The sequence below is a fragment of the Notamacropus eugenii genome, chromosome 3 (genome assembly GCF_028372415.1).
Source record: "Notamacropus eugenii isolate mMacEug1 chromosome 3, mMacEug1.pri_v2, whole genome shotgun sequence".
Classification (NCBI taxonomy): Eukaryota; Metazoa; Chordata; class Mammalia; order Diprotodontia; family Macropodidae; genus Notamacropus; species Notamacropus eugenii.
Window position 1 is genome coordinate 55,342,133 of NC_092874.1, and position 22,043 is coordinate 55,364,175.

General features: G+C 37.0%; 1 protein-coding gene across 5 annotated transcripts in view; it reads left to right on the plus strand.

Moving 5' to 3' along the window:
- Window positions 1–22,043, plus strand: part of ABCB1 (ATP binding cassette subfamily B member 1) — a 198,381-nt gene that overhangs the window by 125,843 nt on the left and 50,495 nt on the right. For all 5 annotated transcript variants that reach the window (XM_072651588.1, XM_072651590.1, XM_072651586.1 and 2 more), the window contains 5 exons: window positions 3,806–3,845; window positions 5,883–6,074; window positions 6,651–6,822; window positions 12,191–12,315; window positions 16,961–17,132. In XM_072651588.1, coding sequence (XP_072507689.1) covers window positions 3,806–3,845; window positions 5,883–6,074; window positions 6,651–6,822; window positions 12,191–12,315; window positions 16,961–17,132 — 701 coding nt within the window. The remainder of the gene's footprint in view (window positions 1–3,805; window positions 3,846–5,882; window positions 6,075–6,650; window positions 6,823–12,190; window positions 12,316–16,960; window positions 17,133–22,043) is intronic.

Genomic DNA, 22,043 nt, shown 5'->3' on the forward strand with positions numbered 1-22,043 from the left:
AAGGTCTTGTGCAAGAAATAGCAAGTAGCCCAGTGTAGCTGGGTCACAGAGTACATAGAAAGGAATAAATTATAAGAAGGGTGGAAAAGTAGGAAGTAACTAGGCTCTGAAGGCTTTTAAATGCCAATGAGATGACTTTCTTTCTGATCCTAGAGGTAATGAGGAGCCTATATGGCTTGAGTAGGGTATATGACATGATCAGAGCTATACTTCAAGAAGATCACGTTGGCAGTCAAGTAGAGGATGGTTTGGAGTGGACAGAGACTTAGGTTGGGAGCCCAGTCAGAAGACTATAGTAATAGTCCAAGCATGAGGTGTTGAGGACCATCACCAGGAAGATATCTGTTTATGTGGAGAAAAGAGAACATATATAAGAGATATGGTGAGAGTATCCAACATGTCAGCTACATGGGATGGGTGTGAATGAGAAGTCAAAGATGGCATCAAGGTTGTGAGCCTGAGTAACAGGACAAGTCAACAGTAATAGAAAAGTTGGGAAGAGGGGAGGATTTGAAAGAGAAAGATAATGAGTTTATTTTGGACAGGATGGATTAGAAATGCTTACAGATCACCCCTTTTGAAATATCTAAAAAACAGTTGTTAATGTGAGACTGGAGCTCAGGGCAGAGAGTCAAGGAACTTGTCTGAGATGATAGTTCAACCCATGGGAGCTCATGAGATCACCAAATGAGGTGTAGTATACAAAGAGAAGAAAAGAGCACCTGGGACAGAGCCTTAGGGGTCAGCCACGATTAATGGATATGAACTGGATAAAGAACTAGACTGAGAAGAAGTGGTCAAGCCAATAGGAGGAAAACCAGGAGATAGTAATGTTATGAAAACAAAATAAAAAGGAGAGACTATCCAGGATGATAGGATAATCAATCATACAAAAAAATAACTTCTGGGAGGTCAAGAAGGATGAAGATTGAGAAACGGCTATTACTAATAGTAATTTAAAGATCATTGGTAACTTGTAGAGGGTTTAGAAGAGAGTACGAGAAGAGGAAGTAGAAGCACTCAATATAGATGACCTTTCATGGAGTTTGTCCAGGAAGGGGAAGAGAGAAAAAGGATGGTAGCTAGAAGGAATGGTTAGATCAAGCGAGGGGTTTTTAAGGATAAGTAGAACAATTTAACTAGATCAAGGTGTTATGTGTGCATCTGAGGTGGTGTGGAGGAGCAGGTCTGTGATCTGAGGAGGCTCAGGAACTGGAAGATTGTGGTATTCAGGAGACAGCAGTACTTACTGATGCTGAAATCTCCTAGGATGAGGAAGGAATTAGGATGGACAGAGAGAATGAGCCAGTTTTGAATTCAATGAGTAAGGAAGGAGACTACCCTATGGAATCAATAGATAATGGTTAATAGGTCCTGAGATGGGTGATAAATTTAAGTAGCTGGACCTCAAAGGAGGAGAGATTGCTAACCATGGTGGTAAGATTGTCTGAGAGTGGCAATGGAGGGACAGCAAAGAGTATTCTGATCCTTCCCCACTACTACTACTAGGGCTGAGGGAACTAAAAAATTAACATGCAAGTAGTACTTGAAAAGGGTAGCCAGGGATATGGTGCTACCAAGAGAGAGAGCCAGGTATCGATGATGGAGGAAATGAAAGTGGAAAATCTTTAAGATTAAGGCAAGTTTAACTTGGCTAATATGGAAATGTATTGCACGAGTACACATGTATAATCTATATCAAGTTGCTTGCCTTCTCAAGAAGCGAGAAGAGGAAGTATGGAGGGAGAGAATTTGGAACTTAAAATTTTTTTAAAATGAAAGTCTAAATTTTTTGTTTACATGTAACTGATAAAAATAAAAATTCAATGTAGAAAAGATAAAAGCAAATTTGTTAATTCTGGAGCAAGCATTCCAGAGAGAGTATATGTGTGTGTGTGTCTATATATGTGTGTATATATACACATATACATACATATATACGTATATATATACACATATGTGCGTGTGTAGATGTGTGTGTGTACATATATATATATATATATATGTATATATATATATATATATATACATCAATCAGTGAACAGGAAAAAAATTGATTATAAGAAAGGATGTCTGTTAGGTCCAGACTTTTCACCTTGTGTATAAATTGAGATATATTACTGTAAAAAAATAACTAGTGCTGAAGCAAGGCCACAAACTTCAAGCTTTTTGGCCTTGGCAGGTAAAATAATAGGGATAAAAGATTTTTGCTTTGATTCCTGTCATCAGATGAAGGAAGGGGGAAAATTCCTGATCCTGACAGTTATAAAGTTATGTTATTGAAAGCAAAGGCCAGGTGAAAATGGCTTTGAGATGTCCTTGATTCTGCACTTTGCCAGTAGCTATTGCCATAGCTATTAAAGAACTAGAAATTCCTACTTTTATTCAACTGTAGATAACATACTGAAGAAACAAGAAGAGACTCCTGCCCGGGTTTTGGCCAGGTGACTTGTGGCAGAAAGAAAGACTTGTGGCAGTCAGGAGGCTATTTCAGCTCTTGACGCAAACACAGCATATAGAGATATGTAGTAGGACCTCATGCTTTGCCAGGGGCAGCTTCGTGCTTCAGTGGATAGAGTGCCTGGATGATCTGAGTTCAAACCTGGCCTCAGACACTTACTAGTTGTGTGACCCTGGGCAAGTCACTCATCCCTGCTTGCCTCAATTTCCTTGTCTGTAAAATGAGCTGGAGAAGGCAGTGACAAAACCACTCCAGTATCTTTGCTAAGAAAACCCCAAAGGGGTCGTGAAGAGTCCAAAACAATTGAAAAATGACTGAAAAACAAAAATAAAGCCACAATAACTTTTTTAACCCTCCTTTCCATTTATCCTTATCCATTATCCTTATCCTGTCCATTATCCTCAATCCTCTTCTGTAACCTCAGCTTATTAGGAACTTGAGCGCTCCTCAGAGTTAAAAGTTCAACGTTTTTTCTAAAGTTCAGAGTTAAAAAGTTATGTCTACGATATCAAGAATGACCTTTCCTTTCAGGGTTGTTAAAACTCACGTTTGTGTAGTTGCTAGTTACAACCACGTGTATTGCTTCTTCACAACCATGTGAGCTCTCTATGGTCCAAATATTATCTTGTTTTATAGATAAGGAAACTGAAGCACAGAGGGGTTGTATCTTGTCCAAGCCCTCTTAACTAATAAATGTCTGAGACAGGGCTTGACCTGATCTTTTGACCTTGCTCTTTATCTTACACCCTGCTCCTAGGTAGCTCTTTGGTTTTATGTAATAAAACTGGATAAATGAATGCAGTTAACCTCTGGATGACCCACCCAACTCTAGAACTTTAAGTGGCAGAAAAGTTAATTATCCACAATGGGAGTTTCCTCACCTATACCGTCAATATCACAGATTCATCCCAAAAGTAAAAGAACCCAAAACCCAAACCCAAATGTATTGAGGTTTAAAAAAAATCAATTTATATGTAACATGAAGTAATGATTCAAAGCCTGGAGTCTAATAAATGCTAGGTATGCAATTTGATGTTTTAATATATTGGTATAAATTATTTATACAGACATGAGTCTTAAAGAAGAGTTTTTTCTCTTTCTAAATAGAATTATAATCTATCCATCATCCTGTTATAATTTATGTGTGTAATATGGACAGTGCATACAACAAAGACTGCCCGTTTTGTGGTCCTAATACTTAAGTTTTAAAGTAGAGTAGGTATAGCTTTGACGTATGAATATAGTGATATTAAAACAAACTGTATATTCTAAACAGAGCCCTGTGTGTCATTTTAATCTAACTTAAATATTTCTTTTTTCTTTTTCTTTTTTTTTTTTGTGGAGGTGTCAATCATTTTGAACTTCTGGAGGAGGAAATGACCACGTAATTAGCTATATTTCTTATTTGTATCAGATAAGTTTTTATTATACTTGTATTGATAATGTTATTATGTCTACAGTTTGGGCTGTGCTAATAGAGACTGGAAATAATCAGTAATTATATTATTGATGTAAAATAGAAGTCTTGACTGTTTACAAAAGCATGTTCATTTAAGGTTTTGGTAAATTTTTTCTTGCTTAATAGTCAGTTTATTAGTTTATCCCTTAGTGGAATATAGATGAAAGAGGTTGAATAGCTTTTAAAAACATGGTCTCTTGGCAGATGTAGTGGTCCATGCCTTGTAATTTCCTGCTGCTAAGGGAGGCTAAGGCTGTGGGATCTCGTGAGCTCCAGGATTTCTGAGGACTAATTGAGTGTTGCACTGAATCTGGCACCAATATAATGATCCTCCAAGAGCCAAGGGGTGCTCATCTGCCTTAAGGAGGGACGAACTGGCTCAGTTAGGAAGCACAGTGGGTCCAAACTTCCAATGCTGATTATCAGTGGAATTGGACCCATGAACGGCCACTATACTTCAGCCTGAGTGAGATAGAAACCCAGTCTCAAAATTATTGATAATAATAACAGCAACAATAATAAAGTATTAATACAGCTTTTAAACAATTTTATCAACCATCTAATGGAAGCCAGATGAGTTTAGTTTGCTTCTCAGATTTTGTCCATCGTACTCATGTGATGATGATGATGCTGTCTTGAAGTAAAAGTGATCATTTTTGTTTAGTCACAGCCAACTCCCCAGTAACAACTTGCCTTCCAGTTCCTGTTTCTCCTTCTATGATCCTGGTTTTCCTTTTGATTAATGATTTAAGGAATTTAAGAGAGACTTAAATTAACTACCTACAATGAAGGCACTAAAGATACATGAAATAAATGATAGAGAAGGTGAAAAAAGGATAGGGTATCCAGAAATTTCAATGTACGTACAAAGTTTATTTTTTGTTTTTTTTATATTTAGCCTCAAATGGAAATCATCTAATGACTTCTTGAATTTATTTTAATTCTTGTTTTTTTTTTTTTTAAAAAAAAAACTAGTAACAAATCTATGGGATTATGGACCATGGATTGCTTTAGACTTCAGAACAAATTGTTATTTTTCTCACTTTAGAATATGTATTTAGCTCTCTTCTATTATAGATTATCAACACTGGGGTAATAATTTACCAGTGAGTAATCCATTAACCAAAGGTTTATTGCCCTGATCAAAATTGGTTGCTATACTTCCCTCAGAACCTCTAGTGAAAGGCTGTATGACAAGATACTTGGTTATGATAAAGTATTGTTGAGATGTTATACTCTGCTTCTTTGTATAGCTTGTGTAAAATTCACACACGCACATCTGAATACTGAAATGTCAAAATATTGTGAACTTCAGTTATAATATAATTCTACTTCTTTTGGGGCATTCTGACATTTCAGCTTTAAAGGAAATTGACAAAGCCCTCATGGTGTGTGTGTGTGTGTGTGTGTGTGTGTGTATGTGTGTGTGTGTGTGTGTGTGTGTGTGTGTGTGTGTGTGTGTAATTACCAAAGAACTGGTCCAGAGAATGTTTGGCTTCTCTGAATGGTTGGGGGTTAATATTAGAAGATGCTTATCTAGTTTGTCACGAGGGACAAAGTGGCCATTTGTACTGACCCATAGCAAACCCTTTTTCCTAGAAGTTTTCCTATATTTGGAATGGGGCTTCATTAGCATCCCAAAACGCTAGGGAACATTACTGTCCTTGATTCCATCATCTGACAGCATCTCTTTACATTGCCCTACCGGCAGAAGCTGTCTCACCTACTCATTAATGGTGAGAAAAAAGTAATTGAGCAAGAGTGGGATGGGAGAACTGCTATTCTATAGCTGAGTAACAGCCAACACATGATGCTAACATGTATCTCAGCTTACAACTCATTCAAGTTCTCAAGGATGGTCAGATTAGGAAAACTGAGAAAGAGTAGGAAAAGTGAAATTGCCTCTAAAAGACTTGTTTTAACTGGAGGAAATTATTTTCAGTGCTTTCTGGTGTTTTCCAGGTATGCATATTATTATAGTGCAGTGGGCTTTGGGGTTCTCGTTGTGGCCTACATGCAAGTTTCATTTTGGACCTTAGCTGCTGGACGACAAATTAAGAAAATTAGACAAAACTTTTTCCATTCAGTAATGCGCCAGGAAATTGGTTGGTTTGATGTCCATGATGTTGGGGAACTGAACACTCGGCTATCTGAGTAAGTATGTTATTGGATATTTAAGAGGATTCTTTCTTTTCTATGACTTTAAATTTTCCTCCTATTTTTAAGAGATCTGACTAAGTCTGGAGGAAATAATGACTAGATTGTAAGTGCCCTAAGGACAGGAATTGTGTTCTGTTTATTTTTATATCATGAAGTGTGACTTATACTTGTAGGTACTTAATAGTGATTGTGGAATGTCATTCTGGAATGTACAAAATTAACCCTCTCCTCATTATACTGACAGCTCATATTTGGTGTATGCATTTTGACATGATATGCATTTTTAGACTTATCAATAATGATAAAAAATAAATGTAAAAATGAGTAGTTTGCTTCTTAACTTTTCTCCCTGGGGATGGAGACCTCCTGAGTTATTTGAAATGTCCGTGTTCCATTTTGGAGTACGTATACATGTTCACACCTGTGAGCTATAGCTCTGTGTATTACATATTTGACTCAGTAGAAGGAGCATTGACCCCTATTTTACAGTATCAGAAATAATCTTAAACCCAATAGAAATTATTTAAATATTTTTGATTTTTGACAGTAGTATTTATATTCTTCTTTTAGTGATGTCTCCAAAATTAACGATGGAATTGGAGACAAAATTGGACTATTCTTTCAAGCAATAGCCACATTCCTTACAGGTTTTATAGTTGGATTTTCAAGAGGCTGGAAGCTAACACTTGTGATTCTGGCCATTAGCCCTGTCCTAGGCCTGTCAGCTGCCGTCTGGGCAAAGGTATGTAAAACCTGTCAATTTTTACAGAAATATTTTTCATCCATAAATCAAACAAACTTGTCATACTTAATAAACCAACAGTTCCCTGACTTGTCTGTTCCCCGGGCTTTAGATCTGTCATTAAAATAAATGAGAAATAGCAGAAGTGTTCCCTTGAAAATTAGTCAAATGAGACTATGTGTATCTTTGTGACTGTGTGACTTTGTGACAATAAATTTGTAGTTGTTAAAAGACCTAATGATAAAATACTAACATGGGGAATTGTGTTTTTGGTATTGAGGTTTGGATTGGCATAGGAATAGTGGGGTGGGGAGAAAGGGTCTAAAGGAGGACAGTAGGGGGGGGGGAGTTCCCCCTACTGATACTTTAAAAATTAAGAAGCCTGAAGCAGATTTAGGCAACTAGCCTATCCTCCACTAAAATCTCTTGCCAGTCAACTCTATAGGAAGGCCATGCCTATGAAGGGCAAGCTTTGGGAGGCCCTACAGAACTAGAAAGTCCTTGAGGACCAGGAGAGTTAAATGTAGAGACCCTTATCTACAGAAAGCCACCTCCTCATTTGTCATGTTCTGCCACAGAATCTCACAAAGCCTGGCTACTGAGACAAGAAGAGACTTCAGTGTAGATCAATGGAAGGGTGTGTGTGTATGTGTGTGTGTGTCCACACAGAGTCTCTTTTGAAATACAAGGAATCCCCCCATTTCCCACTGTTGCCTGGAAAAAGCTAGTAAGAATGCCTTTAGTGTTTCAGAATCCTAAATTTAGAACTGAAAGGTATCTCAGAGGTCTGAGGTTTGCCGATGAAGATACTGAGACTTAGACAGGTCAAGCTACTTGCTAAAGATCTCATAGAGAACAAGAGTCAGAGGCAGCATTTGAACCATAGGCACTCTGGTTGGAGAGGCAAAGTTCTTTCCACGTGCCTGGATGCTCTCGGATCCTTTCTGAATTTTGGTGAATTATTTTCCCCCAATAGATGGCTGTTCTTGGTATTCATCGTGACCAGTGTAAAGTGTTTTAACAGGGAGGGAGAAAGAGACAATGTGTGATTAGCCCCAAGTTCTATATTCCCTAGGTATAACCTTGGGATGCTAAAATAAAAAAAGACTGAAGGAAGTTGACCAAACCCAGAGAAAATTCAGGCTGTCATCATTGGAGAAATTTAGATAAAAAAATGATACACTGACTTTATAGTGTGACTTTTATTTCTTCACCCTTTCAAAGATATGGAATTTTGTTATCACCGTGGACCTTCTGACACTAACATAACTTAGATACTCTGACTTATTAGATGTTCTTTGAATTTACTTAAGGTTCATTACTGTGCAGCAACAGTACAACACCAAATGCATATGGACTGACAATACAATATGTAATTTGGGATCATCAGTGAGGAAACTCTCTACCAGTGCTAATCAGCCCTGTTCTTGAAGTTGCAGTCAAAGAACAGGAGTTCTTAAATTGGAGTCAGTGAACGTGCTTTAATATTTTGATAATTGTATTTCAGTAGAATTTGTGTCTTTTTGTAAAACTAGGTTATTTATATAACGTGATTGGAAGCATTCTTCTGAGAACGGTCCCTAGGCTTAACTATACCACCAGAGGGGTCCATGACACAGGAAAAGGTTAAGACCTCCTGCCTTAAAGGGTGACCTGATACACTAAGAGACTGAGGGATTTACCTGTGGTCCAAGAGACAGTATGTGTTAAAGACTGGAGATGGGCTCATCTTCTTGACTCTAAAGCAGGCTCTATCCACTCTATATTGCCTCTCAAAATGTGCTATATACAGTACCTAATATAAACTCCAGTATGCCGGGATGCTTGAGGAATTGAGGGATCAGTATTATCCCTTCTTGATGGATTAATTGGAATTTTGATGAAGTGATAGTGATTAAGTAGCATGTTTTCTCTTTTCATCCTTGTTGATCAAAAGTCACTTTCAAATTATACCCAAAGAGCTGTAAATTGTGCATACCCTTTGATCCAGTAATACCACTATTAGGTGTGTACCCTAAAGAAAACATAAAAAAAGGACAAAGGACCTACATGTACGAAGATATTTATAGCAGCTCTTTTTGTGGTGGCAGAGGACCGGAAATTGAGGGGTTACCCATGAGTTGGGGAATGGTCTAGTAAGTTGTGGTATATGAATGTAGTGGGATACTCTTGCACTGTAAGAAATGATGAGCAGGTGGATTTCAGAAAAGCCTGAAAGGACTTACATGAACTGATACTGAGTGAAGTAAGCAGAAGCAGGAGAACAGTGTACATAGTAACAGCCACAGGATGCGATGATCAACTATGTTAGACTTAGCTCTTCTCAGTAATACAGTGATCCAAGATAATTCCAAAAGACTCATGACGGAAAATACTATTCACATCCAGAGAAAGAACTATGGAGTCCGAATGCAAATCAAAGCATACTGTTTTCACCTTTTTTTTGTTTTTTCTTTCTCATGGTTTTCCCCTTTTGTTCTGAATCTTCTTCTTACAATATAACTAATGTGGAAATATGTTTAACATAATGAGTGGACATGTATAAACTATATCACATTGCCTGCTGTCTTGGAGAGGGGGAGAAGAGGAAAGGAGAAAAATTTGGAACTCTAAATCTTCTAAAAATGAATGCTGAAGACCAGTTTTACATGTAATTGGGAAAAAAATGCAGTAGTATTAAGAGGGAGGAGGAAGAGGGCAGGATCACTTCCAAGTGGATTAGCTCACTTTACTGTCTTAGTTAAGTTCAGGATAATGAACATAACTTTTCTTTCTCTATTGTATAGTGTCATTCCTCTTAGTAGGGAGACATGGTATTACAGGTGCTATGACAGATTTGACTCTAGTACCTTCTGTTTATATGTGTGACCTTTGAGAAAATATTTGGGCCTCATGGGCTTAATAATTACTCTAGGACCAAAGGATCAGAGATTTTGAGTTTGGATGTGATCTTAATAATAATCCTGTTTTACTGGTAAGAAAGAAGTGGTCAATGACACAGAAACCTAGAGAAGTTAAATAATATTTTCTCACATCTTTAGGGGAAAAGCTAGGTTTGAATACAGGTTTTGGGGGGCTCTTGACCACCTTATATTATTTTTCTATCTTTCTACCTTAGCAAATAAAATATGGCATATCTAAAATGCTTTGTAAACTATAAAACATTATGTTAGTGTAAGCTTTTATTATCTTATTTATTTATTTATTTATTTGTTTTTTGGTCTGGGCTTATCATATGATATAGGAAACTCCTTCTATCAATACAGGTAAGCATTTATTCTGTCATTTTATAGCCTTAGAAAGTTGTCTAGAGCATTGAGTGTCTAATGTTTTGTCTAAGATCACATAGCCACTGTGTGACTGAAGCAGGTCTTCCTGCCCCTGAGGCTGGCAGGAAGGCACTATGGTCACTGCTTCATTTATATATTGGCTGTAATTGGACAGTGCTAATGCTTTAGAAGGACTGGGAGAGGAGGTTACGTCTACTGACCAACAATGCAAACATGGGGTATTACTAATCGCTAATAATAGCTAACATTTCAATAGCTAATGTTTGCAAAGTGCTTTACATATGCTCGATCTCTGATAACAGTTCAAGGTTCATTTTTTTAAAAATGCATTTTGTCATTTTGCCTATTTCTATTAAAAGTGGTGTGTGGAAGAGGGGGGAAATCTGGTTAATTTGAAGTTTTTTGGTGTAAGTAAGGATAGAAAATTGATAAATAATTGCTAGCGTTTCTATAGTGCCATAAAGTTTACAGAGTGCTTTCCAGATAAATGTTAGCTGTTCTTATTAAGTTACTTCATTTGATCCTTGACACCCCTGGGAGATAAGTGCCATTATTATCCCCATTTTGCCAGTTAGAAAACTGAGGCTACTGAAGGTTAAGTGCTTATTTTCGGTCCCGCAGCCAGTACGAGTCTGAAGAAGTATTTGAATTTCTCTGACTCCAGGTTTAATGGTCTCTCCACCAGCCCACCTAAAGAAACTTTAAAATTGAATATAGTGATAATATATTTTTGAAGTTGCATTTCTAACGACTAATGCATCACTTACATACATAAGTCCCTGAATTATATGAATGATTTACAAGTTTAATAAGAGCTACCATAGTCAGTTGTCTATGTGATAATATGTACGTGTATTTGATTGATTGCTAGCATTTGGCTTTAAGTTCTAGGTACAGACAATTAAGAAAGTATTTAAAATCTAAAGTCTTTTTGTTTTAATTAAAAGTTTTAGAGTACTGACTTAAATATATTAATGGCAGTGGAAGGTCAAAGATCAATGGGGCTTTCCAGGGAGCTGGATAGATGACTTCCCCATGGATGATGACAGAGGTGGCTCTTTGTTGCCCCTGGCATTAGACATCTCCTTGAGACTACAGCCCTTTAAGCCAACCTGACATTCCCTGCCTGGCATTCTTCATTCTTGGTCCAACAAGGTTGAGACCTCAGCATAAAGATGACAGCTTTAATAATAGCTTATGTCCTACATACATTGCCTTTAGGTACACGCAGTTCTTCCTTTCTCTCCTCACATAATATTCAGGCAAGCAACTAGCAATTTATTAAGCACTTACATTGTGCCAGGCACTGGGCTAATTATAGGGGATACAAAGAAAGACAGAAACAGTCCCTGCTCTGAAGGAGCTCATAGTGTAATGGAGGAGACAACTTGCTATCAGGATATATATGAGGTGAATGGGAGGAGATAATCTTAGAAGGAAAATCCTAAGATTAAGGAGGCCTGGGAAAAACTTTCTGCAGAAGGTGGGATATTAGCTGAGACTGGAAGGAAGCCAGGAGGCAGATAATTTCAGGCATGGGACACAATTAGTGAAGAAGTCTGAGCCAGGGGATGGAGTACTGGGTGTAAGGAACAGCAGAGAAATCAGGGTTACTGGACTTGTGGAATAAGTGGAAGGATGACTGGAAAGATAGGGGGGCAGGTTATGAAAAGTTTTAAAATGTAATATATAATATATAAGATTCTCTCTGCTCTCTCTCTCTCTCTCCTGACCTAAAGTGTTATTTGGATTGACATAGGCTATCCCTGCCAGTTTAAATAGCAATGTCTCCACCTTTTCATAGCTGGATTTCATGAGTTGCTAGGGTCAAAAAAATTTGGTGACCAGTCTTCTGATGATGAACCTCTCCCCACTTAGCTAGGCTGGTTCTCAGTAGTTCGTCACTGAGGGTTTCTAGCTGCCCTGAACTTCCCAGAGCTGACCCTCCACTAGTGTAACCTTTAAGAACACCCAAGGGTCATTACCATATCCATATGAGTCATCAGAGAAGAATTTTATTGAAGGGCTTTCTAAATCATGTGATCAAAAGTGGATTTTTCTATCTCTTTTTTAAACAGATACTGTCTTCCTTTACTGATAAAGAATTATTGGCATACGCAAAAGCTGGATCAGTAGCTGAAGAGGTCCTAGCAGCGATTCGAACTGTAATTGCTTTTGGAGGACAGAAGAAAGAGCTGGAAAGGTTGGTTTCTCTCTCTCTCTGTCTCTGTCTCTGTCACTCAATGCTGATTGAAAAAATGTACTTTTAAGTATTTTCCTGTATTGCATATAAAGAACATACTTCTGTGAAGCTTGGTATTATTTTTTGTCGTTGTTCAGTCATGTTCTACTCTTTGGAGTTTTCTTGGAAAAGATACTGAGATGGTTTGACATTTCCTTCTCTAGCTCATTTTGCAGATGAGGAAACTGAGGCAAACTGGGTGAAGTGACTTGTTCAGGGTCACACAGCTAATAAGTATCTGAGGTCAGTTTTGACCTCAGGTCTTTGTGAGTCCAGGTTCCATGCTCTATCTACTGCACTGGTGTATGAATTTCTATAAAATATGACATGTTAGAGGTAGACTTCCAACAAATTCTTGGTATTCAAAGGTAGTCATAATTTGCCTTATGCATAAATGTGTTATGGCTGACAATTCTCTGATCAGTTCTAGCTGTTTATCACATAGTTGGTTTTCATGCAAAAGGCAAAATAATTTTCATTCTCACCTGAGCCAGTCATTATTATGATAATAAATCTGCAGGGGAAAAACTCCCTGTCCACAATGTGTTCCATAATATTTTCAATTATTTGCTGTTTGGAGTCATTAATGTCCTTGTTTCCTTCTGGTACTGGACAAATGAAAGTTGACTGTTATCTTGAAATTTGAAATAATAGCTCCAATGTGTTCTGAAGACAAAATAACATGTTTAATTTTGAAGCACATTAATGAATAAATGACCTTAATTATTTGTCACTGAGTATAAGAAGGAAATCAATTTTCAAACATCTTGAAGACAGAGAACACAAGCACACCTACCTTCTTGAAAAGCAAGTTAATTCAGTCTGATTCTTCATGACTAAGAAACAACCTGTTAGCTTAAGGGGAAATAATAATTTTGCATTATGCTAACAAAGTCTTTCATTTTATTCCAGGTAGTCTCCTAAGCAGATTTAAGACATAGCTGAAATGCCAAAATTATTTCATATGTATACAGCAGGATTCTAGATACAACATTCAGATCAGTGGTGGTATTGATTAAAGGACCATTAATTCATCTTTGCATAGGTTTTGGGCTAGCTCAGAGGAGAACTGGACTTTTGCCTATTTGTTTGGATGGTGATCTCCACTTTTTACGCTTTTCCAGGGGAGGAATCAGTCTTTTTTTCTTACTGAAGAGACGTAGCGGACTTTGTCTCTTGGAATTCTGCCTAGTGGTTTGGCAGCGTTGGGGGCTGGTCAATCTGCTTTGCTGTGAATAGTCAGACCCAAAGGAAGATAATAAGACCTGGCGGTTCTCCAGGAAACACTCCATTGTTTTTAATATTTTTGACAGGGAACTAAGGAGTGAAACAGAGGACTTGCTCATACAGTGAATGAATGCAGGTGGGAGTAGCTAGCACCTGGAAGAAAACATTAAAAGCTTAAACAATTTTGGTACATTGGAGGCATCATTACACAAGCTCAACTTTGTGGTTGAGGTTTTTTCACCTAAGAACAAGGGTAGTATGTTTAGGAAGGAAAGACAAACCACCTAAATCTAAGATGGGAAAGGATGACTATTGCTAAGGATTACTTTTAAAATATTTTTAAAATTACTGTTACTAAAAAAAAAATTAAGCTATTAAAAAAACTAAAAGGATTAAGATCTTGATTGTATTCTTGTTAATTTCACCATCTTGGAAAAGTCATTCCACTTCTTGCCTTCCCATTCCACCAAGTGTGAAGAGTACTGGAGGGAGAACACCACTCAGTACCACATGTCTCTTAGAATTGACTTGAGGACCCATTGAGATGTCACTTACACTTTGCCTTACAAGCTGTAAAGACTTTTTCATGTGTGAGCTGGAATATGGGAAGAATCTGTGATTTTGGCATAATAGGTTATGCCTGTGCAGAAGCTCCTCCCCAAATAGAGATTGTGATTCCCTATGACTTCACAGGTGAGTCCCGGGGAGCTGCCTAACACAGAAGGTAGTTCAGTGATTTGCTCAAGGTCACATAGCAAGTCAATGTTGAAGGCAAGATTTGAATTTAGATTGTTTTGCTTCTAACTAAACAAAGCATGCTATCCACTTCACAACACTCCTTCTGAGTTATTATGATTGCTGTTAAAAAAAAGAAAATAGTTCTTTTTAAAATCACCTTTTTTCTTTTCTACTCCTCCTACCCCTTTCATTTATCTGTCTTTTCTGGAATATGAATTATTTTCTTTCTCATTGTTGCTTTTTCTTGTGTGTAATGTTTTCTTCTGACTACTTGGGACAGCATGATGTCAATGAAATGGCTTCCACCAGCATTAGCTTGGGTAAGCAATCACATGAAGTACATGAGATCACAGGTGTGAGCTTCAGCTCTGAGTTTTGTTTGGTTTTTTTAATCATTAGCATGTATAACTTGCCTAGTAATGGCTGCCTGTAAGTATGAGATTGGCTAATGAACAACCAGCTAAAAGGTACTAACTTCTTCAAGTTCATGAATAAAAAATAATCTTTGTGAGATCCAAGATTTTATCTAAGAAAGTGGAGATTTCTGAACTTATTTGGAAAAATATGTTTTTTCCTTTTTTAAAAATTAGGGGATCATAAAATTTAAAGGTGGATGGAACCTTTAAGAGACAATTTAGTCTGGTGATTTTTCAAACTTTTTGGCCTTGGGACTCCTTTATACTCTTAAAAATTATTGAAGACCCCAAACAGCTTTTGTTTGTGTGGATAATATCTATCAATATTTGCCATATTCAAAATCAAAACGGATAATTTTTTTAAAATTTATATTTTAATTTATTTTAAAGAAACAATACATTTTAATGAAAAATAACTATATTTTCCAAAATGAAAAAGAAGAGGGAGTTATTTTTGCATATCTCTTTAATGTACAGCTTAATAGAACACACCTGGATTCTCATATCTACTTTTGCATTTGATCTGTTGATGTATGGCTGTTTTGGTTAAAGTATATCAAGAAGATCCAGCCTCATACAGTTATGTAGTTGGAAAATGGAGGAGTATTTTTATAAGCAAGTAATGCCTTAGTATTGTTATGAAGGTAGCTTTGGTTTTGAGGATGTTCTGAAAGGGTCCTAAGGATCCCAAAGGATTAAAGTCGTCGCTCTAATCCAGTCTTCTCATTTTACAGATGAAGAAATTAAGTTCCAAAGAGTTTAGCTACTAGCATTTGAACTAAGAGGCTTAGTGAATTTTCCATTCAGTACACCTTGCTGCCTCTTTATTTTGGGAGGTTTCCTCAAATGAGAGGGCAGTTGTATTCATTTTGTTTACCATCTTTTGGGGCAGTCTTGAAGCTACTGGTTTGGCATTGGTGGTGGAGGGGAGGCTTGGGATTGGATGGGATAAATAGTATCTACAGTAGTTAAATTCTGCCACAAATAGATCCATTAAGAAAGCTGATAATAAACCCAGCAGAGAGATAACAGAACTAAAACTGAGAAGTTATCATACTTGTCATTCAAAGAGATGAAGTCACTGAGTGGGTTTTAATTTGGACTGATCTTTATGAGAGCTTACATAACCCAAGCCCCAGTTATCAAGATACCAACTTAAATATTTGTTTCAATGTAATTCATATTTGTTATAATGTAGAACCACAAGTAGAAAGAACACAAAGATTTTTAGTGGCATAGGAATTATTTTTGATATAAATGATGTTTTATAGCCTCAGAAACCTGCTAGCTAGAAATTACTTGACCTCTCTCAACCTCAGTTTTTTCATCTGTAAAGAGGGACTCATAATAGCAGCTACCTCTGAGGGCTGTTGTCAGGATCAAATAATACTTATAAAGCACTTTGCAAACCTTAAAGTGCTATATGTGCCAGGTATTATTAATATGAAAGGATTTTGTTTACTTCTTAAATCGACTCATGAATCATGTTGATAAACATTTTAATTCTGCACATATCTAGTTCTTATATAAATATATATTTCAGTTGTTCAGTTGTGTTCAACTCTTTGTGACCTCATTTGGGGTTTTCCTGGCCAAGACACTAGAGTATTTTGCCATTTCCTTCTCCAGCTCATTTTACAGATGAGAAAACTGAGGCAAAATGGGTGAAGTGACTTGTTCAGGGTCATACAACTAGTCCTAGTTTGACTGAATTCATCTTAGAAGGTTACAAAGGCAAATTAACTAATCTGAACAGTGGGAAAGAAAGAGGTTGTTAAGTGAAGCTGAAAAGAAGGAATATGACATAGCACATGTAAATGTCAAGAAGATCATTGATGGATATTTGGTATAAACTGTCAACTGCTTCTGAAAATGCCACTTGGTTACACATTGTGATGAGCTTTAATTCTCTCCATATCTAAATCTTATAGGTGTTTTCTGTTTGGCACTTTCAAATCAAAGTGAATTCATGATGTCCTTTTAAAATTAAGAATAAAAAGTTACAGAAGTTATATCTCTTGACATCAGGAGTCATTTCTTTCTCTAAGGATAAAAGTTTATGGTTCAGTGAGAATATAGGCAAAATTTTTTAGTTATTAGATGTTGGATCGATGGAGAGTACTTGGGTGGCATTATGCATATTTAGGATATTCCTGACCTTGCACCGAGTGTTGTTGCTCATGAGAGTGTATATATATTTTTTTAATTGCTGCTGTCTTTTGCAGGTACAACAAAAATTTAGAAGAGGCTAAAAATATGGGGATAAAGAAAGCTATCACAGCCAACATTTCAATGGGAATTGCCTTCCTCCTGATATATGCCTCATATGCATTGGCATTCTGGTATGGGACCACTTTGATCATCGCTGAAGAATATACTATTGGAGAAGTCCTCACTGTAAGTGTGTAAGAATTTGCTTGAGAAATTTTTAGGGAATTTGCTTTGCTTTGACAAGATCTGTATTTAGTAGGATGGAGGGATAATACAATAACTGTTAAAAGTAGAAATATATAGATACTAAATTAGAAATGTAGTAAAGGAATTGGCAGTGTCATGAAGGTAAACAGCATTAGCCCAGGAGCTAAATTCAAATTCTGCCTTTGAGATTTACCACCTTGTGCAAGTCACTGAAATCTCCTTGGGACCACATTGGTTCATGGGTGAAATGAAGGTAGACTGCATATCCCCTGAGATCCCTTCCATCTGGAAAGCTATGATCCTCAGAAAATGTAATCTATGATCTTTATCTTTCAGTAGATTGCTCAAATAAGTTACTTAATCATCTAAATATGACTTTTAAGGTTAAATTTTATTTTTAAAATTGACAATCATTTATTTTTCTCTCCCTTCCACCTTGCCTTAGTAAGAAAAAGAAAGCCCTTGAAACAAATATGCATTGTGAAGCAAAACAAATTCCTACATTGGCTATGTCCAAAACTTAGTTTAAAAAAATTTTTAAGTCTAATAAGAAAATCAGTAAATAAATGGAACATTACAAAATATATAAATCAATTAAGTATTAACTGCTTACATTATGGTACATTTTATGTCTAAGTTGCTAAAACTTAAAGTCAACAATGATTTCTTTTGTTTGTCCTCTCCCAATTTCTGTTCCTTCTTTGTATTTAGCAGATTCTTTCTCTTTCTTTCTTTTTTCTTTCTTTCCTTCCTTCCTTTCTTTCTTCTTTCCTTCTTTCCTTCCCTCCCTCCCTCCTCCCCTTCCTTCCTGCCTTCCTTTCCTGTTTATTAGTTATAGTGCAAAGATGTGGTCTTTTTGCTTTAGCCTTCTTTGTTCTGAATAATCTCATGTCAGTCTGTCTTTGCTTCTTTGTCATTTTCATGTTTGTCACCTTTGATGGCATTTCTATTTCATTCACTCATTCTACCCCAACTTGGGCATTTTCTTTTCCTCAGACATGTGTAGGTCTTTGTTGCTACAAGTAAGGCAGGGAATATATTTTGAACTGTTCTTCTTTTTCTTTTAATGGCATCCTTGAGCCCTCACCCTAGTGTTCATTTCCTTAATTTATTTTATGTTTCTTATGGCTAGAGCCAACATTTCTAAAACTATATCAAGTAACCTAGACAAGTTTTAAAAAAATATTTAAGATTTAAATAGAAATAGCTATCAGAGATTTTTTATTTTTCTGTCCTGCACATGTGATTTCTTAAAGAGCTAAAGAGGATCTTAGAGATAATTTAGTCCAACTGTCTAATCTCATTTTTACAGATGAGTAAACTGAGTCCCAAAGAGGTGAATGGACTTAACCAAAGAGACATAGTTAGATGTGTAGTGCTTTCCCTACCTTTGTTTGTCTCATCTCCTAGCTGCCTCTTGCTCAGTCTCAGATTAGATGGTGCAAATACCTGATAAAAACTTTCTTTCTTTCTTTCTTTTTTGAAAAAAGGAAAGAGTTATTTTGAGGCATGAATATCACTATTCATATTTTTTGTTCATAGAATAAACTCAAAGCTCAATTCAAATTAATAAACATTTACTAAGCATCAACTATGTTCTAGACACCTAGTGAGATACAAAGATTTTATAACATGAAGTCCCTGCCCTCACGGAACTTATGGTTTAGTTTGGGGATATACAACCGAATTAGGAAGAACCTCAAATTCAGCCTCTCTAGTGATGAAGTATCCTCTTTGTGATATATCTGAGCAGGTAGTCATTAATCCTCTACTTAAGCATTCTTTCTGACAAGAAACTCATTAATTTTTCACTTGTCATTTTTATTTAGTAATTTCTATATGCTAAGGCAAAATGTACCTCTTTTTGGCGTACTGGTTCTAGATCCATCATGTAGTGCAACAAAAGACAAATCTATTCCCTCTTCTACATGAAAATCTTTTTTTTTAATTTATTTTTTGTTTTTTAAAATTTATATATTTTGTTTTCAACATTCATTTCCACAAAATCTTGAATTCCAAATTTTCTCCCCATCTCTCCTCTCCCCCCACCCCCAAGTGCTGAGCATTCTAATTATGCCTACCTCCAATCTGTCCTCTCTTCTAACATCCCTCCTTTCCCTTATCCCCATCTTCTCTCTTGTCCTGTATAGCAAGATAAATTTCCATACCCCATTACCTGGATTTCTTATTTCCCAATTGTATGCAAAAACAATTCTCAACATTTGTTCCTAAAACTTTGAGTTCCAACTTCTGTTCCTTCCTTCCTCCCCACCCATTCCCACTGAGAAGGCAAACAATTCAATATAGGTTATATATGTGTAGTTTTGCAAATGACTTCCATAATAGTCATGTTGTGGAAGACTATATTTCCCTCCATCCTATCCTGCCACCCATTTCTTCTATTCTCTCTTTTGCCCTTGTCCCTCCCCAAGAGTGTTTACTTCTAATTGCTCCCTCCTTCCATTTGCCCTCCCTTCCGTCATTACCCTGCTTATCTCCTTCTCCCCTACTTTCCTGTAATGTAAGATAGATTTTCATACCAAATTGAGAGTGCATATTATTCCTTCCTTGAGCCAAATGTGATGAGAGTAAGCTTCACTTTTCTTCTCTCACCTCCCCGTTTTTCCCCTCCATTGAAAAAGCTTTTTCTTGCCTCTTCTATGAGAGATGATTTGCCCCATTCCATTTCTCCCTTTCTCTTCCCAATATTCCTCTCTCACCCCTTAATTTTGTTGTTTTAGATATGATCCCTTCCTATTCAACTCACCCTTTGCTCTCTTTCTCTGTCTCTGTCTCTGTCTCTCTCTATATATATGTGTGTGTGTGTGTATAATCCCTTCAACTATCCAGATAATGAAAATGTTTCAAGAGTTACAAATATTATCTTTCCATGTAGCAATGTAAACTGTTCAAGTTTAGTAAGTCCCTTGTTATTTCTTCTTCCTGTTTACCTTTTCATGATTCTCATGATTTTTGTGTTTGAAAGTCAGATTTTCTTTTCAGCTCTGGTCTTTTCATCAAAAATGCTTGAAAGTCCTCTATTTCATTGAAAGAAAGTTGTTGACTTGCTTTTCATGATTTTCTTGCATTTCTCTCATTTCTCTTCCCAATTTTTCCCCCACATCTCTTACTTGATTTTCAAAATTCTTTTTGAGCTCTTCCATGGCCTGAGACCATTGAATATTTCTTTTGGATGTTCGGGATATGGAAGCCTTGACTTTTATGTCTTTCCCTGATGTTAAGCATTGTTCTTCCTCATCTGAAAGGATGGGAGAAGATATCTGTTCACCAAGAAAGTAACTTTCTATAGCCTTATTTTTTCCCCCTTTTTTGGGAATTTTCCCAACCAGTTACTTGACTTTTGGGTTCTTTGTCAAGAGTAGGGTATACTCTGGGGATCTGTAAGATCTCAGTTCCTCCAAGGTGGCACAATCAAGCATGTACACTGGTCTGGGAGCAATCAGAAACTTTTGTGCCCAGAATGTATGAGTAGTAGAGTTTCCTCTTCACAACCACCTGGCCTCCAGTTCCACCAAGCCATCACTTGGGGGCTGAGATTCAGATAAGCTGCTCAATTCCCCCAGGCTGCCATTCAGTGTAATATAAAGATCAGCTGCTCAATTCTTCCAGAAGCATTAGGTGGGGGCAGGGCAGCCACACAGGGCTGAGGTAAGGATCAGCTGTTCAGTTCCCTCAGGGGTTGTACGATCCAACAATGGATGCAGGCTGACGTGGGAGCTGCTCCTGCTTGATGCAGCCTCTGCTGTTGCCACCTGAGACTGGAGCTATGGGAAGACCCCGCTCCCTGCTTGGTCAGCTGAAAAAACCCTCTCACTGGTCTTTGGCACCTGTGGGTTGAGGGATCTGCAAACCACTGCTACCGCCAATGAGGATTATGCCCGAGGCCTGCTTGGGTCCTCCTCCTGGTGCAGTGCTGGGCAGCCAAGGCTGGGCTGGGCTCTGCTCCGTGTCCAGTGTGACAGATCTTTCCTGTTGGCCTTTCAGGTCATCCTGGGCTGGAAATCTCCTCCTCTCTGTTGTTCTGTGGCTTCTGCTGTTCTAGAATTTGTTGAGAGTCTTTCTTTACAGGTATTTTACAGGATGTGGGGAAGAGCTAGTGTATGCATGTCTTTCTACTCCACCATCTTGGCTTCCCCCCCCCAAAAAAAACTTTCTAATGAAAGATGCAGCTTCCTTGGCTTACCTCAGGAAATCTTTTAAAATTTGCTGTAACAATTGTCTATTGATTTTTAAAGAATATAACATATGTTTATTTATTCTCTTTTTTATTTTAAACTTAAATACTAAAATTTAGTACACAACCAAAAGAGAAAGAAACAAATTATACATTTGAATATTAAAACTTAAATTCAAAGTAAGAAAAGAAAAAAATATCATCATGTGCACAGAAAAATACCAAAGGGATTCAAAATATACAACAATAAATTTCCATTTCAAGAAAACCTATGTAATAAATACTACACGATTTGTTCTGCGCTGTCCATCTTTTCTTTGCTTCTTTCTAAGATTTTTTTTGTAAACTTCAGTCCACTTATTACTTGGTTCTTTTATTCTCCCTTCCTCCTGCCCCCCCTCCACAGAAGGCTACAGTTAAGTGCTAACATATGTGTATGTGTACACATACACACATATACACACACATGTAGATATATAATATACATACACATACAAACATACCAATATATACACATACATACAAAGATATACACATATATGTACACATACATATGCTTAGATATCCATAATTATACTCGTAGAGATATACATTCATAAGTATCTATAGAAGACAAGATTGTACCATATTTATTTGTCCTCTGTTTCTCTAAGGGTGGCTAACCTCTTCTTTCATAAGTCTGAGACTTTCCATGG